At 43.1% G+C, this 18913-nt stretch overlaps 1 protein-coding gene across 12 annotated transcripts in view; it reads right to left on the reverse strand.

Annotated features, from left to right (window-relative positions):
* Positions 1 to 18913, reverse strand: part of fhod3b (formin homology 2 domain containing 3b) — a 598094-nt gene that overhangs the window by 244756 nt on the left and 334425 nt on the right. For all 12 annotated transcript variants that reach the window (XM_087978543.1, XM_043719366.2, XM_087978542.1 and 9 more), the window contains exon 6: positions 4782 to 4876. In XM_087978543.1, coding sequence (XP_087834669.1) covers positions 4782 to 4876 — 95 coding nt within the window. The remainder of the gene's footprint in view (positions 1 to 4781; positions 4877 to 18913) is intronic.

Below are 18913 nucleotides of genomic sequence, written 5' to 3' on the forward strand. Positions count from 1 at the left end.
TCTGGATCACATGATGGTACAATTTCAATGAGAAAAGAGTGATGTTGCTTGTCCACAGGTAACTGTTTCCTGTATAAAAAAACTTGCTTCGCTTTAGCACTGGCCTGTCCTTCAAGCTTCTTAAACAAGGCATGAATAAACAAGTCAGCTCGGAAATTATTTGGCTTGATGCTGAGTATATTCTTTAAACCTTTGCTTAACCGCTAGATGTGATCTCTTTTGCCACAATGATTACATTTTTGGATTATAGGCGGACAGCTTTGGTTTCACTGAGATGAGGTTTTGAAACCACACCTGTGCTAAGGTTGCCTCAGATTCTGTACTGATGGTTTCACACATACAATCATTTTCAGGTGAGAGATTGCTCTTCTTCTGTCAAATGCTCTATTATGCTTTAAATAGTAACCATTCTATAGAATATTCTGCATTTAATAGAACTTTTGCTGAACCATGCTTCTTGAACAATTTTCTGGACTCCCTATTCACTGCTGCTTGGATAGCTCATCCTTGAGCTAGATCCTGTTTTGTCTAATTCATCAGCGGCCGATTTATCCAAACATCAATGACAATTTGGGTTGCAAGACATCTCTGGATATAGGTTTCCAGAGCTTCATGGCTCAGACAGCTTCATTAGTATCTCCAGACTGTTTTGGGAGTTAGCATCTGCTGTTGAAGACTGTCCTTAAACTGTCCAATTTGTTCTCAAAATGAAATACCGATTAAAATCTAGTAGGTGGTTGTCAAACATAACTGGTTTCTCATTGATCTGTTGTCTGTGTAACACATGATCTAATGTTCTTCTGATATATGGGGCCCTGTTGTGGCTCACTCCTAATGCCTCTATCTCTAAACCGGGAGGCCAAGGTTCAGGGCCCACCTGCTCAAGAGGTGTGTAATAACATCTCTGAACAGGTCGATTGGAAAACAGGCAGTATATTTTTAAAAAGCAGAAAAGTGTGCTAATCTGTTGTGCACTTGATTTGGTATCCAATCCTGAAGCTACTTGAAATCTTCAGAATTGTGCTTTCCTATTTGCCGATCTATCATACGGTTCTAATAGCTTGAATTTTTCTGGTGGAAAGACAAAACAGGTACACTTTGTTATAATGCCGGATTATTGATATGTACTTGAAGCTAATGATTATTTTTGATCTGTGTGATAAATTGTTACTAATCTGATTACATTGGACTACGCCCATTTGATTTCTTAGTTGATTACAATTGTTGTTAAATCTTTGTTATTCTAAATATTGTTGTAGTAGTGCTAAAAAGTTTCTGCTAGTCTATTTTTGTTCTCAACATAAGGTTGGGCTCCCTTTATCAAATGGTCGGAGAACATCTGAAAGGTTTATGGTAGAAACTCCCAAAATGATGTCAATTAATAAGAATCAATGAATTTTTAATTAGATCAAAGATGGCTGCTTTGACCTCCGAAAATATCGGAGGTATTTTCAAGCCACATTCCAAACTGTGTGATTAGATTCATACTTTCATTCTTTATCTTCAACTTGTTTTTAAAGCAATTAAAATTTGGTGAAAATGCTTAGTTGCTGATTAATTTCTCATTCAAACTGTCAAATTAATAAATAAAAGACTGAAATAAAAGGAAGGACTGCTAATGCTGTAAATCAGAAATAAAAACAGAAACACTAAACTACACCATTGCGGCTCCTTAAACTTTGAATTCCAAAAATAAACTTTTAGTCAACAGCAAAATATTGTGATTGCTGGAAATCTGAAATGAAAACAAAATGCTGGAGAAGCCCCTGCAGGTCTGGCAGCATCTGGAGAGAGAAACAAAGATAACATTTCAACTCCAGTATGATTCCCCTTCCAAAGTCTTCAGGTTCCAAACACTGGAGTTGAAATCTTAACATTTGCTGCCAGAAACTGCTGGATTTCTCCAGCATTTTCTGTTCTTAAAACTATTTTTATTCCCCTTTTTTTCTTTGATTTATTTTAAGCCTGTCTGAAGAATGTTTTTTCACTTGCTTGCTTTTAACTGTCACCAAGTAAGTTGTTTAGAAATTGTGAAAGATGGTTAGAACATGGGACAGAAGCAAAAACTTTTTCTTTTCTCTGAGGATCAGATCGGATTTGGGAGCCCGGTCATCGGCCTCTTTTCATGGGTCATCAACCCAGATTTCTCTCCCTGGTTACTAATGCATTTTTAAGTGCTCTCACTGCTTTGCTCATTCCCCCTATCACCAGTTGTAAAAATGCACCATTCTGAAATACAGCGGACTGTGGTAATTTCTCTGCAGAGGTTTCTGTTTAGAAAATGTTTCTCCACAGCAGCTGTGGCTTTTCTGGCTGCTAGTTCTTTTTAAAGCTGTCCCAACAATATTTGGAGGAAAAAACAATGATTTTTTTTTTAGTGCAAATGATTTGAGGCCTGTTTCCTGATCTTCATACCTGCAACAGCTTTCCAGGCAGTGAATCCAGTCTCCATCATTATCTTTGGTTGTGAGATTTGTTGCCCACATCCATGAGCTAGGGCTCAAGATGACTTAGCGATCTTGCTTTTTCAAGAACTGGTTTCAGGTTTGAGCTTCTTTATTATAGTTTGACCCAAATACAACAATACAATGGTATTCAGAGGGATACCAGGCACTAATCTTACTGTTACATTATTGAAAGACCATCCCATAAACTTTACTGCCTATAGTCTACTCCATACGCTTCACTTTTTAGTAATACTAATGTTCACGTGGCTAGGACAAACTTAGCTGTGTTCCTCTCTTTTTCCTCTTAATTCTGCTTACACTGCACGAGTTATGTCCAGTGAGGAGCAGCTCCTTAACATTGCAAGATTGTTTCATTGCCCGAAAGCCCTGGCACAGAGGAGAAACCTTGAGGGAGTCATTCCTCAACCCATCACATCCAATGCCTGAGACAGGTGCCCTATAAGGCTTCCCAGAAATCATTGAAACATGGTGGTAGGATAGGAAGAAGCTTCAGATAATAAGCAGTTGGTCGTTAAAGGGTGTCAACTGGGCAGGTATAAAATTACAGATTGGACAGGAGTAGGTGGGAAGGCAATGTGGGAGTTTATGGACAATGGAATTTAAAATGTAGTTTGACTGTGGATTTCAAACTGGTTTTATTCAGTGTAGATGCTGAATGTGCTCATAGACAGCTGGCTTTCCTTTACCACTGACAAGACATGGCCACTTTACAACTCTCCAAGCAGCCACACTGCTACCATCGATCAAAAAAGATACCAACTCTTCAATTAAACTTGATTATAAACTTGTTCTAATCGAATCCAGACTCCGGCATTCATATTGGTGCTCATTGGTGCAGATGCCAGCCCATCAATATTTCTTCTCCTAAAATTAGCCTTCCTGAATCTGATGGCAGACTTGCATTCTTTGTATTTGTTTTTGGGATACGCTGTCAAATAAAAGCAAGCTGGGTTTACCAATGCAAACACAATGAGCCAACTTGCACATTCAAGTCTCCTGGAATCTGATCTAAGTAAACAGGGCAATAATGCAATCACCTCAATTGCAGCAATGAAAGTACTAACTGTTCAATGCTCTGCAAGAGCATTACATCATCCAAGTGCAGAGCAGGTCTATGCAATCTTTCCAGAAACCTATCAACGGATACTAATTAGTGTTTATTTTACACTACAGCCTTAACCCATTGTTAAATCGAAAGTAGGCAACTTCTTTCAGATATACACCAACAACTTCTGCAATTTTCACAGCTGCACGCAACCAAGAAAAATGTTTGCGTTGCCGAAGAGTGGAGATGAAAAGCATCAAACTTGGAGAATTATCAGCTCTGCCTCAGGAGTTTGGTTGTTAAAGAGACAAGTTAATAGGCCAAAATATTTCAAATTGCAGTCGGAGTAGGCTGTGACCCATTCCAAACATAGCCACGATTCTGACAGTTTTCTCTCCGCTGTTTCTGGTTTACCACCCTTAACTGCTGATTCAGAGAGTGGTTTGACCAATTCTGTTTAGTTGACAAACTATATTCACTAAAAAGTCAAAATCTTGTTGGCTCTGAACCCAGTATAACAACTGTTGCTTGTACAATGTTCCATTATATCTGCCTATTGCAGGCAAACTATAATAAATGGAGTTCAGAGGACATTTCCTGTATTTGATTCATCTTTCAAGTACCTTTCTTTCATGTAGGAACAAATTATTGCAGATGCTGCAATCTGTACTGATAACAACCAACGCTGGAATTCACAGCAGGTCAGACAGCACCCACGGAGAAAGACCAAGCTAACAGAGTCTGGATGACTTGAGCTCTGATGAAGCTATCTCAACTAGAGAGGTTAGCTTGCTCTTTCTCAGTGGATGCTGCCTGACCTGCTGTGAATTCCAGCATTGGTTGTTATCAGCACCTTTCTTTCATTATGCTGTATTGAGGGAGAGGGTGAAAATGATCGCTCCATGTTATTGATGCTGTATGTACAGAGGAAGCCTCTTGTTCTTTATCTTCAGTCTTTTCAGTCAGTGGTTCTGCTCAGTGCTATCTTACCACAGGAATTTGCTGAGAGCACTAATACTGGTTTGGAAAATCATTAATGCATACAACAATAACTCCAACATTGTGCAAAGCCAACTATACAAGACAAATTGCTGTGGGAGAGCAAATGTTATATAATTCACAAACCTACCCAACTTGCACAATCAAGCCTCCTGGAATCTGATCTAAGTAAACAGGACACATACTGCAATCACCTCGATTGCAGCAATGAAAGTACTAACTGTTCAATACTCTGCTGTGGGTTTTACGGTACTGTTATTGCATCTTACCTTTGACCCTATGAGTGTGTAGAGCCATTGGATAGTTTCACTGTGGTCAATCACCCCATTCATTCCATCCACATACAGCATAATCTGGCCAAGAGCTGCAGGAACAAAAGCAATTGCATTTATTTAAGATTCAGAGCGGGTCATGGTAAAGCATAAACAGCTGGTATCTCAGAAACATAACTGCAACGATTGTCAAATATTGAAGCAACATTATTTAATCTATTCTCGGGTGGTCACAAATTCTGACGTTTATTCAAGTATGTGAATGGTCATCTAATAATAAATCAGATTTTAAGAATATTTAGATTTATGGATCACAACCTTCCATAACAGTTTAGATTACATTACAAAAAGTCATCCATGCTGCACCAATAACTGAGCAGTCAGTCACATGGTTATGCAACAAGTAATGTAGATCCATAAATGGCTGAACTATGGCACGTGACTTTTGGTGAATTTCTTTTGCTTCAAACACAACAGTAATTAACATTTAGTTAGTTTCAGGGCAGTAGCATTAGAGGCATTTAATCTTAAACCTCATGTGAATACCTACACAATGTCAACTGGAGAGAGTATGAACCAAGACCCAACCTTAACTTATATTAGAATAAGCTGACCTACAGAATTATCTTGGGACTTGGGATCCAGATGAAAGGCTCCATTTCATGGCTGAAGTAAATTCTAGAAATTTCTGTCCTGTTTCTTCGTAGAAGACAATCACAGGACAGTCTTGACAATCAAGTCAAGTTGCCTTAGTCTCACCATACCATAGGGCTGTACTCTCATTAGAGACACACAATTGGTGGTGATTTAACCAGAAGGTCAAAACACTCAGGCAAGACGAATGAGGTTGAGAAGGAGAGTCCTTCATGGTAACTTCAGCCACTGTGGAGATTGAAACCACACTGTCAGCATCACACTGCTTCGCAAACCAGCCATGCAGCCAACTGAGCTAAACTGACCCCCAGTCTTGAGAATTAGGCACAGACCAGTCATTGGAAAGGTCTTGAGACTGAAGTCTCTCACTGCTTTCCTTTATGAAAGTTGGAGGGCAAGAGTGAAACTTAACCTTCTCCGGTTGAAAGAACTGGAGAAAGATGCCCAATTCCTCAAGGCAATGTGACTGTTCCAAGAGGCTCTTTCAGGGCAGGGATAACGTCCCTACTTCTGAATCAGGATCCCTTGGTTCAAGTCATCCCTGCTCCAGAGGCGTGCAATAACATCTCGGAACAGGTTCATTAGAAAATATCTATGTGGCTGTTCCATCTGGGCAAGCAACTTATGGCTCTAAAGGTAGAGAGAGATGTATGCATCCGGTCAATCATCCTCTAATACACACACATGTTTACACTACAGATAAAGCCACTTTAACTTAGAGAAGTCTTAAATTGAAGGTTCACGGCATATAACAAAGAAACCTTCAGAAGTAAAAGGAATGCAAATTAAGACCAGATCATTTTGTTAAAAAAATAATGTGTTGCTTTCCAAAGTGCGCAAGTTGTGGAAGAGAGACAGTCAGCTAAGGACTTCAGTTTTAAGGGAAGGGATCAAAAGCCCAGAGTACTGTATAGGCAGCGCACTGCATAGAATGGAACATTGGGAATGGAGAGAAAGATTTGAAACAGCAACCATATTATTACAGACTTTTCTCAACCAGCCTGCCCTTACAGAATCCCAAAACAGAACATCTACCAATCAGCATGATTCTATGATTGGACAGGACTACTTGAACAGTGTTCACTATAGAAAATGAAAATGTTGGCAAGGAAGATACAGAGATACTTGCACCTAGACGAGAAGAGATGGAGGTTCACAAGGAAGAGGTATTAGAAATATTGCAGAGTGTGAAAATAGACAAGTCCCCTGGGCCGGATGGGATCTATCCTAGGATCCTCTGGGAAGCAAAGCCTTTGGCATTGATCTTCAAATCATCATTATCTAGAGGAATAGTGCCTGAGGACTGGAGGATAGTAAATGTGGTTCCCTTGTTCAAAAAGGGTAGAAGGGACAACCCTGGTAATTACAGACCAGCAAGTCTCACTTCAGTTGTTAGTAAAGTGTTGGAAAAGGTTACAAGAGATAGGATTTATAACCATCTAGAAAAGAATAATCTGATCAGGGACAGTCAGCACGGTTTTGTGAAGGGTAGGACGTGCCTAACAAATCTTATTGAGTTTTTTGACAAAGTGACCAAACAGGTAGATGAGAGTAAACCAGTTGATGTGGTGTATGTGGATTTCAGCAAGGCGTTCGATACGGTTCCCTACAGTAGGCTATTATAAAAAATGCGGAGGAATGGGATTGTGGGAGACATAGCAGTTTGGATCAGTAATTGGCTTGCTGAAAGAAAACAGAGGATTGTAGTTGCTGGAACATGTTCATCTTGGTATCCAGTTACTAGCGACTTACCGCAAGGGCCGGTATTGGGTCCACTGCTGTTCGTCAATTTTATAAGTGACCTGGATGAGGGCTTAGAAGGGTGGGTTAGTAAATTTGTGGACGACACTAAGGTCGGTGGAGTTGTGGATAGTGACGAAGGATGTAGTAGGTTACAGAGAGACATAGATAGGTTGCAGAGCTGGGCTGAGAGGTGGCAAATGGAGTTTAATGAGGACAAGTGGGAGGTGATACATTTTGGCCGGAGTAATTGGAATGCAAAGTACTGGGCTAATAGTAGGATTCTTGGGAGTGCAGATGAGCAGAGAGATCTCAGTGTCCACGTACACAGATCCCTGAAAGTTGCCACCCAGGTTGACAGGGTTGTTAAGAAGGCATACAGTGTTTTGGCCTTTATTAATAGAGGGATTGAGTTCCGGAACCAGGAGGTTATGCTGCAGCTGTACAAAGCTGTGGTACAGCCGCACTTGGAGTATTGTGTACAGTTCTGGTCACCGCATTATAAGGAGGATGTGGAAGCTTTGGAAAGGGTGCAGAGGAGACTTACTAGGATGCTGCCAGGTATGGAAGGAATGTCTTACGAGGAAAGGCTGAGGGCCTAGAGGCTGTTCTCGTTAGAGAGAAGCAGGTTGAGACATGACTTAGTAGTGACATACAAGATAATCAGAGGGTTAGATAGGGTGGACAGGGAGAGCCTTTTTCCAAGCATGGGGATGGCAAACACGAGGGGACACAACTTTAAAGTGAGGGGAGATAGGTATAAGACAGATGCCAGAGGTAGCTTCTTTACTCAGAGAGTAGTAAGGGTATGGAATGCTTTGCCTGCAACGTTAGTAGATTCGCCAACTTTAAGTGCATTTAAGTCGCCATTGGACAGGCATATGGACATACATGGAATAGTGTAGGTTAGATGGGCTTCAGATTAGTACAACAGGGCGGCGCAACATCGAGGGCCGAAGCGCCTATACTGCGCTGTAATGCTCTATGTTCTATGAACAATCCTGAACAAGATTACAATTAGATTGGTCATCGTCTTGTCTAATAGCAGAGCAGGATTGAGGTAAAGAATGATCTTTTCCTGCTCTAAATTCAGATTTCTGTCTATGTTTGGTGATGGGTGTGCTAACTGCTATATTAACAACCAGTTTAAGAAGTCAAGCTTGTAACATGTCCCAATTTACATATGAGATAAGCAATGTACATACACACATAAAAAGGTATATATTGAAGGCTCACAGCTTTTTTTGTATAGCCAAGAGCTTCAGGAGCCTACAGTTCCCTATTGCTTTAAGCAATACCAAGCAATCGACATCTATTTCCTCCTATAGTATAAATTGTGGGTGCCTGTTTATAATTTGACATTCTGGTGTTTGTCCTGCTAACTGCAATTAAAGGAACTTCAGCCAAATGTCTCTCTTTTTAGCAATATTCAATTAAACTAACGACAATAACAAGTTGGAAACATGCTTTCTTCTTGAATCAATGTTTGTCTTTTGAGAAAAAAAGTAAAACATATTTGATATCAGCTGCAGTAGACGATGGGATGTATGTACTTTAGTTCAGGAGTGTGCAGTGATTGCCTCAGCAATCGAACAATTGACTTTGCAGCTGTACACACTGAGCATTCAGAAACAAAGAACTTCAATTTTGACATATGCTGCGTAAAGAAGAAAAATACAGTGTCGAAATCTCAAGTTATAGGAAAAAAATCCACAAGGAATATACATAATCTTAAAAAATACAACAGATATTATGCAGAGGAGTGTTTTAGGCCAAGAGGGAGATGAATATAAATGCACATCTGTTCACCACACCATTTGTAATCATCTATTCATACTGGAACACTTAAAAGGTAATAAAGTTCTCTTGGTTAAACCCAATCTTGACAGGTCAAATAGTTTCTGCCAAAATCATTGATAGCTGATGCCAATCTCTAAATGGTAACATTTTTTAACCTTTTACGTCCAGTGTTAGCTTTGGATAATTAGGGGCATCAAACAGAGATTCCAAAGATTTGTCCAATGGTTCAGATCGTATATTTATTTCATGGTTTCCATTGTTTAGATCAGGAAGAATATTCTGTTTACCTTTAATGTTTTTAGTTGCCAGGAAGAACAATGAAATGTCCTCCATTTGAGACCCTGAACAGACACTAGTAGAGAATGTCCGAGGCTAATATTGACAAACCTTTAGCACTGAATGGTTGACATTACTCTGCAGAAAGAAATCCTGGCTTCTTCTGGTGAGTTGTTGGAAAATAATATTTAAACCGAGAAATCTACAGCAAGGAAGCCTCCCTAAATTACTGCAAGAAGCAAAGATCGAAAACTCGAGGAGTTACAAGGAAGATTTCCCTTCAACCTGCACAGTATCTTTGTTGAGAATCATAACTCATTGAATTGGAGAGAGTAACCTTGTGATAACTGGATTGGTTCCCTCTAGCAGAGGCAGGAATGCATAGAATCCTGAAGGAGAACACATTTGCCACTTGCTTGCTCATCAGTTCCTTCACTCCTTCCCCCCTCTATCATTTGCTCTCCTTCCCCCTTCGTTGTCTCCTCCCCTCTAGGAAATGCATGTGAAACCTTTCACCTACAGTATGCAGGAGCCAGAATATAGGAGTTTTCAATGAGGGTGATGGTGAAAATGAGAGAGAAAAAAGCAAGCAAATCATTCACCCTGTTAACTCTCTTCCACCATTCAACTTGACAATAGCGGTTTCCTGCATTAAATGGCTCGCAACAGTGAAGGGGGGATGAGAGTGGGAGTGGGTCATGATCTAACGAATGATAACACCAGATCACAAACCTATATATACAGATGGGCAACATGCATAGAGTTAAAAACAATGACTGCAGATGCTGGAAACCAGGTTCTGGATTAGTGGTACTGGAAGAGCACAGCAGTTCAGGCAGCATCCAAGGAGCAGCGAAATCAACATTTCTGGCAAAAGCCCTTCATCAGGAATAAAGGCAGAGAGCCTGAAGTGTGGAGAGATAAGCTAGAGGAGGGTGGGGGTGGGGAGAAAGTAGCATAGAGTACAATGGGTGAGTGGGGGAGGGGATGAAGGTGATAGGTCAGGGAGGAGAGGGTAGAGTGGATAGGGGGAAAAGGAGATAGGCAGGTAGGACAAGTCCGGACAAGTCATGGGGACAGTGCTAAGCTGGAAGTTTGGAACTAGGGTGAGGTGGGGGAAGGGGAAGTGAGGAAACTGTTGAAGTCCACATTGATGCCTTGGGGTTGAAGTGTTCCGAGGCGGAAGATGCGTTCTTCCTCCAGGCGTCTGGTGGTGAGGGAGCGGCGGTGAAGGTGGCCCAGGACCTCCATGTCCTTGGCAGTGTGGAGGGGGAGTTGAAATGTTGGGCCATGGGGTGGTGTGGTTGATTGGTGTAGGTGTCCCGGAGATGCTCCCTCAAGCGCTCTGCTAGGGGGCGCCCAGTCTCCCCAATGTACAGGAGACCGCATTGGGAGCAATGGATACAATAAATGATATTCGTGGATGTGCAGGTAAAACTTTGATGGATGTGGAAGGCTCCTTTAGGGCCATGGATAGAGGTGAGGGAGGAGGTGTGGGCGCAGGTTTTACAGTTCCTGCGGTGGCAGGGGAAAGTGCCAGGATGGGAGGGTGAGTTGTAGGGGGGCGTGGACCTCACCAAGTAGTCAAGGAGGGAAGGGGTGGGGAGGGAAATATATCCCTGGTGGTTGGGTCTTTTTGGAGGTGGTGGAAATGTCGGCGGATGATTGAAAGGGGTGCCGTTCCCTCCGTGACGACCTGGTCAGGTCCATGCCCCCCTACAACCTACCCTCCCATCCTGGCACCTTCCCCTACCACCGCAGGAACTGTAAAACCTGCGCCCACACCTCCGCCCTCACCTGTATCCAAGGCCCTAAAGGAGCCTTCCACATCCAAAATTTTACCTGCACATCCACTAATATCATTTATTGTATCCATTGCTTCCGATGCGGTCTCCTCTACATTGGGGAGACTGGGCGCCTCCTAGCAGAGCGCTTTAGGGAACATCTCTGGGACACCAGCATCAATCAACCACACTGCCCCATGGCCCAACATTTCAACTCCCCCTCCCACTCTGCTGAGGACATGGAGGTCCTGGGCCTCCTTCACCGCCGCTCCCTCACCACCAGACGCCTGGAGGAAGAATGCCTCATCTTCCATCTCGGAACACTTCAACCCCAGGGCATCAATGTGGATTTCAACAGTTTCCTTATTTCCCCTTCCCCCCCCCCCCACCTCACCCGAGTTCCAAACTCCCAGCTCAGCACTGTCCCCATGACTTGTCCGGACTTGTCCTATCTGCCTATCTCCTTTTCCACCTATCCACTCCACCCTCTCCTCCCTAACCTATCACCTTCATCGCCTCCCCCACTCACCTATTGTACTCTATGCTACTTTCTCCCTACCCCCACCCTCCTCTAGCTTATCTCTCCACACTTCAGGCTCTCTGCCTTTATTCCTGATGAAGGGTTTTGCCCGAAACGTCGATTTCGCTGCTCCTTGGATGCTGCCTGAACTGCTGTGCTCTTCCAGCACCACTAATCCAGATTGTGCATAGAGTTCCTATCCCACTCTGATACTTGGAAACCTTTGAATACAAGTTTAAAAAGTGACAAATTTCAAGGTATTGATAGAATCTGGATATATTTCAGAATAACATTTACACCAAATGATACAATTCAGGCAAGTCAGCTGAGTAAAGAGAACTGTGTGCACACTAAAATTTGGGCCACTGTGATTTGCAGTATCTGATTCACAGTTACTGTACAAAATGTTCTTTGCTAAGTGACAGGTAAGCAATCCCTCATATTCCTGGCAAAGCTATTCTTTTCAACTGCCCTATTCCCTCATCTTTCCTAAGTTTTTGAGCCTTCCCTTGTCACGCATCACATTGGCAATAGCTCTGGTTCTGCTTATTCTTTAGATAAACAACAGCAGAGCTGCTTTAGAGGAAGTAGTTTATCTCAAGAGCACTTGTCTATTCCGTTCCATATCATTTCTAGTTAGTGAAACAGTGAAGGATCTTTCCTTTTCTGTAACAGCTCGGAGCACTCATAACTACCCTTTTAAGGAGTTGCTTGGTCAAACAACGTCTTTCTGGCCAAGCACTCAGTGGTATCATTGAAGAGATCCAAGAGTTAGCATTTTGAGAGAGATCTACCAGGCCCCACTCAAACCTCAGCAGCTCATAAAACTGTGATGAATCTTTGGTATTTGTCTTGAAAGTCGGACATAATAAACCCCTGTGTTGTTTAAACAAAACCCTTCAGTTTGAACTTGCCCTAAACTCTTAAATCTAAATAATAAATTGTGTGCCATTATGATGTTTAGTGGTGCAGGATGGCAGGGGGGGGTTTGAAAAACAATAGCTGCCCTTCAGAGCTTGCTCCAGCTCAGTTTTAAAAAAAAATTACAGAACTATGAGCAGATGATAAATAACGATATGTAACTCACAGGTCATTTAAAAATGCATTCCAGAACTGCTTCTTGCTTTTCCTCAATTGTAAATAGATTGCAAAGAGTTTCGGACACGTGGGTAGGACTTCATGAAGCATGAAGTGTTTATATTTATTCAATACAGAAGCTCAGAGTTTCAAAGCGAATAAGTAGACATTTTCTTTCAGGTTGGAGAAAGTGAGGACTGCAGATGCTGGAGATCAGAGCTGAAAAATGTGTTGCTGGAAAAGTGCAGCAGGTCAGGCAGCATCCAAGGAGCTGGAAAAGCGCAGCAGGCCAGGCAGCATCCTTGGATCACTCTCTTTCAGTTTAACTAGATTCGAAGTAAACCACTTTAAATTGTCTTGACAGAACATGTCGCTACAAAATTCTAAGCAAATGGCCAAACTCCTCAGCCATTGCCATGCTCTTCTGGATTTGGTTTCTCCTCGAGCTTCTACTGTCCTGGCCAGACTTTTCATCATGTACTGATCCACAGGCCATTTAACTTCACTAGCAAGACAAAGTTACTTCTTTATAGCTATAGTTAAACAAACCCCTGATACTGGTTTAGTGGTGCTGGAAGAGCACAGCAGTTCAGGCAAAATCCAAGAAGCAGTGAAATTGACGTTTCGGGCAAAAGCCCTTCATCAGGAATAAAGGCAGAGAGCCTGAAGCGTGGAGAAATAAGCTAGAGGAGGGTGGGGGTGGGGAGAAAGTAGCATAGAGTACAATAGGTGAGTGGGGGAGGGGATGAAGGTGATAGGTCAGGGAGGAGAGGGTGGAGTGGATAGGTGGAAAAGGAGATAGGCAGATAGGACAAGTCCGGACAAGTCATGGGGACAGTGCTGAGCTGGGAGTTTGGAACTAGGGTGAGGTGGGGGGGGGGGGGGGGGGGGGGAGGGGAAATGAGGAAACTGTTGAAATCCACATTGATGCACTGGGGTTGAAGTGTTCAGAGGCGGAAGATGAGGCGTTCTTCCTCCAGGCGTCTGGTGGTGAGGGAGCAGCGGTGAAGGTGGCCCAGGACCTCCATGTCCTCGGCAGAGTGGGAGGGGGAGTTGAAATGTTAGGCCATGGGGTGGTGTGGTTGATTGGTGCAGGTGTCCCGGAGATGCTCCCTAAAGCGCTCTGCTAGGGGGCGTCCAGTCTCCCCAATGTCGAGGAGACCGCATCGGGAGCAATGGATACAATAAATGATATTAGTGGATGTGCAGGTAAAACGTTGATAGATGTGGAAGGCTCCTTTAGGGCCTTAGATAGAGGTGAGGGCGGAGGTGTGGGCGCAGGTTTTACAGTTCCTGCGGTGGCAGGAGAATGTGCCAGGATGGGAGGGTGGGTTGTAGGGGGGCATGGACCTGACCAGGTAGTCACGGAGGGAATGGGGGTCTTTGCGGAAGGAGGAAAGGGGTGGGGGGGGAAATATATCCCTGGTGGTGGGGTCTTTTTGGAAGTGGCGGAAATGTCGGTGGATGATTTGGTTTATGTGAAGGTTGGTAGGGTGGAAGGTGAGCACCACGGGTATTCTTTCCTTGTTACGGTTGGAGGGGTGGGGTCTGAGGGTGGAGGTGCGGGGTGTGGCGAGATGCATTGGAGGGCAACTTTAACCACGTGGGAAGGGAAATTGCGGTCTCTAAAGAAGAAGGCCATCTGGTGTGTTCTGTGATGGAACTGGTCCTCGTGGGAGCAGATACGGCGGAGGCGGATGAATTGGGAATACAGGATGGCATTTTTGCAAGAGGTAGGGTGGGAAGTGGTGTAATCCAGGTAGCTGTGGGAGTCAGTGGGTTTGTAAAAAATGTCATCATTAATGGAGATGGAGAGGCCCAGGAAGGGGAGGGAGGTGTCAGAGATGCTCCAGGTAAATTTAAGGTCAGGGTGGAAGGTGTTGGTGAAGTTGATGAATTGCTCAACCTCCTCACAGGAGCACGAGGTGGCGCCAATGCAGTCATCAGTGTAGCGGAGGAAGAGGTGGGGAATGGTGCCGGTGTAATTACGGAAGATCAACTGTTCTATGCAGCCAAAGAGACAGGCATAGCTTGGGCCCATACGTGTGCCCATGGCTACCCCTTTGGTCTGGAGGAAGTGGGAGGATTCGAAGGAGAAATTGTTAAGGGTGAGGACCAGTTCGGCCAAACGAATGAGTGTGTCGGTGGAAAGGTACTGTTGGGGATGTCTGGAGAGGAAAAAACAGAGGGCTTGGAGGCCCTGGTCATGGTTGATGGAGGTGTAGAGGGATTGGAGATCCATGGTGAAGATGAGGTGTTGGGGGCGGGGAAACGGAAGTCTTTGAGGAGGTGGAGGGCGTGGGTGGTGTCTCGAACATATGTGGGGAGTTCCTGGTCTAGGGGGCATAGGACAGTGTCGAGGTAGGTAGAAATGAGTTCAGTGGGGCAGGAGCATGCTGAGACAATGGGTCGGCCAGGGTGGTCAGACTTGTGGATCTTGCGATAGAGGTAGAACCGGGCAGTGCGGGGCACCAGGACTATGAGGTTGGAAGCTGTGGGTGGGAGATCTCCTGAGGTGATGAGGTTCTGTATGGTCTGGGAGATGATGGTTTGGTGATGGGGGGTGGGGTCATGGTCAAGGGGGCAGTAGGAAGAGGTGTCTTCGAGTTGGGGTTTGGCTTCAGTTTGACTACCACTGCGCCCCCTTTATCCACTGGCTTGATGGTGAGGTCAGGATTGGAGCAGAGGGATTGGAGGGCTGCGCGTTGTGAGGGTGAGAGGTTGGAGTGGGGGAGGGGGGTCGACAGGTTGAGGCGGTTAATGTCCCAGCAGCAGTTGGAAATGAAGAGGTCGAGGGCAGGTAATAGGCCAGCGCGGGGTGTGTCCAGGTGGATGCAGTGTGTTGGAGGTGGGCGAAGGGGTCCTCGGAAGGTGGGCGGGATCACATCTGGACCACATCTGTGGATAGCACTTGGGATCATATCTTTTACAGTTATCTTAGTCCTGGAAGGAATGCTGTGTAGCGTTAGCACAATGTCACCAGGGTCTACTTTTACTTGTCATTTATATAAATGACTTAGATGAGAACGTAGTAGGCTTGCAGATGACACCACAATTTGGGTATAGTGGACAGTGAAGAAGATTATCTAAGATTTCAAAAAGATTTTGATCAATTGGATCAACGGGCTGAGGAGTGGTGGATGGAGTTTAATTTGGATAAAAGCAAGGTATTGCATTTTGATAAAAACAAACAAGGGCAGAACTTGTACTATTAATGGTAGGGCACTGGGTAGTGTGGCAGAACAGAAAGCCAAGGATTCAGGTAGATAATTCCTTTAAGTTTGTGTCACATGGAGAAATGGTGGTTAAGAATGTACTTAGCATGCTTGCCTTCATTGCTCTGACCTTTGAGTAAAGGAGTTAGGAAGTCATATTGAGATTGCACAGGATGTGGGTGAGGCCTCTTCTGGAGTAGTGTGTCCAGTTTTGGTCATATATAGGAAAGATATTATAAAGCTGGAGAGAGTTCAGAAATTATTTATCAGGAGGTTGCCAGGAATGGCAGGTTTGAATCATAAAGACACACTTGATAGGCTTGGACTTTTTTCAGTGGAGAGTGGGGTGCTGGAAAAGCACAACAGGTCAAGCAGCATCCGAGGAGCAGGAGAATCGACGTTTCAGGCAAGGGCCCTTCATTGGCTCTTGCCCAAAATGTTGATTCTCCTGTTCCTCGGATACTGCTGTGCTTTCCAGCACCCCACTCTCCACTGTAATGTCTAGCATCTGCAGTCCTCACTTTCTCCTTGGACTTTTCTCACTAGAGCGCAGGACACGGAGAGCTGACCTTAGAGGTTTATAAGGTCATGAGGTGTATAGATAAGGTGAATGACAGGTGTATTTTTCCGAGGATGGGAGATTTCAAGACTAGGGGACATATTTCTAAGGTGGAAGATGGATAGATTTAAAAAAGAACACAAGGGACATTTTTTTTCAAAAACAGAGTGTTTTACAACATATAAAAGACATTTTGATAATACATGAATAAGAAATGCTTCGGAGGATATGGGCCAAGCACAGGCAGGTGGGACTTTAGTTTGGGATTATGGTCAGCATGGACTGGTTGGACCAAAGGGTCTGTTTCTGTGCTGTATGACTCGGTGATGGCCAAGTCACATAAATTAAGCTTAATTTTGTCTTTTCCAGAGAGGGATGATTCCAATGAGGGTTTCAGGAATTTGTAAAGAATGGACAGGTTGTGAGAAAAATGCTTCAGATGGTGTCCATTCCAAGACAATAGGAACATATAGTCTTAAAATCAGACCCAGGGCACAGAAGAGAGCAGCTAGAATTCAACACCAGTATCACAAAAACAGATTATCTGCTTTTTAATTAAAATGCTGCTTGTGGGACCTTCTTGTGCTCAGATTTGCTGTCATATTTTTCAACATTACAACAGTGACTGCACTTCATGGCTAAGATTGTGGTGAAAGGCATTCTATGAAGTAACACACTTCTTTGCAACTTATACATGACGACATTGGAGACACATTTCCCTATTCCCCACATTGACTCTCAGATTCAGCACTCCTCTGGGTCAAAGGTTTATTGTCTGAGGAATGGTGGAACCCATCCAAATGTCAGGCACATCATAAACCCCTGGGTAATTACTTGAGTCAGAGGTATTGTTTCCTCTTGTTTATACAAGAGGATATACAAGGTATATCCCCTTGTTTCCTCATCCAGTTCCCTCATCAAATTAAAACCTCATGGTTAGAACTATTGACAATTTGTGCAATTTCTTCCCGCAAAATGAAAAAAAAAAAGAGTGAATACAGTACTCTGTAAAACCACATCTTTAGCAAAACTGCCTACATCAGGATTTGTGGCCATGATGGTACGCTAACGTTGCCTCTCCCTTTCTGACACTGAAATTATAACAATTGAATCAAACCAACAGCTTGGCACACAAACAATGATACTTTGGTCTCTTTTTCCCCCAATTGTGGAAACCCATCTTCCACACCACTCCACTCCACCCACGGTTAAAAATGCTCTCATTACTATCAAATTCTTGAACCACTATCACCTCACGATGGCCATACGCTGAGAATCAAATCACAGGGATAATTATCCTGTTGGCACATTGGTAGATCAAATGTACTGATTCAGGAATGCACAAATTAAACTATACTTTCTCTTTAACCCATCAATGTGGCAATGTTCTCAACAGGGCATTTGCTGCAAAATTATTTCCTGGCATATAGAAAGAATAAACCACATCATGCCATTTTTCAGGCTTAAAAAGACATCAAGTCTTGCACAATCTTATGACTTAGTCACAACAGGCAATTGTCTATCTATCTGATGATGATAGGTCCACAAAATAACGTTTGCAGTTGGTTAACTGAACAAAATAGAAAAACACTCTGGGGAAATTAGATTTGTACATTTCCAATGGTTGAACCCAATACATACTCATGACTTTGTCATATCTCTTTCTCAGACTCTGCATCAAGGTATCTTGTCTATGTATAAATAGTTTACAGACTACTTACTGCCTCATTTTACCTGAAGAGAGCGACTATGTTCGATATTTGGCAAAACTTGAAGCTATCTGTTGCTTTGTGCATAGGTGCACTTTTCAACAAAATTGCTGTAGGTAAATAAATTCTAGTGAAATGTTAGCCACTTCATTTCGGAACACTGACCACATGTGGCAACCCCACAGCCAAATTTGGATGCTCAAAAGAAATGCTTAATACCATTCCACATTCTTGTGAAAACTAGGTGGACCACTCATGTTTAATTCTGTAACCCGTAGGAAAAATCCATACTAAATCCTTTATTTTTAGCTACGGCTAAGTTCAGCTCAGTCACATAATTTGCACCTTGTCTGTTTTCATCTTACACTGACTTTAAATGGAGGCACAAAATCAGGCAGGCTATGTGAAATGGACATTCAACCACAATACATTCCCTTTCCACGAGGCACTTTAAATTAAAATCAGACCTCAGTATTTTAATGGATCAAAAGATATTTAGCATTCACTGACCTCAGCCATGTATAATCCAGCTTTCTCTTCATATGATGAGATAGGTGTAAAGATGGAATAGGAACATAAAAAATACTGGGTAGCCACTCTTAACCTAAATTCTTAACCAAACTGTGTACACACAGCTCAAGTAACTACCAGGATTCAAAGGTATCAATCAAATTGATAAACAAACATTGCAGCTGCTGTATATTTTTGCTGATAATACAACTTGAAACACTAATTATAATTGAACAAGTATCTGAAGTCACCTGATTATAGTGTGGAGCTTCAGAAGGAACAAGG

The sequence above is a fragment of the Chiloscyllium plagiosum genome, unplaced genomic scaffold, assembly GCF_037043375.1.
Source record: "Chiloscyllium plagiosum isolate Xiang-an unplaced genomic scaffold, Cpla_swu_hap1 HiC_scaffold_34, whole genome shotgun sequence".
In the NCBI taxonomy this organism is placed as follows: Eukaryota; Metazoa; Chordata; class Chondrichthyes; order Orectolobiformes; family Hemiscylliidae; genus Chiloscyllium; species Chiloscyllium plagiosum.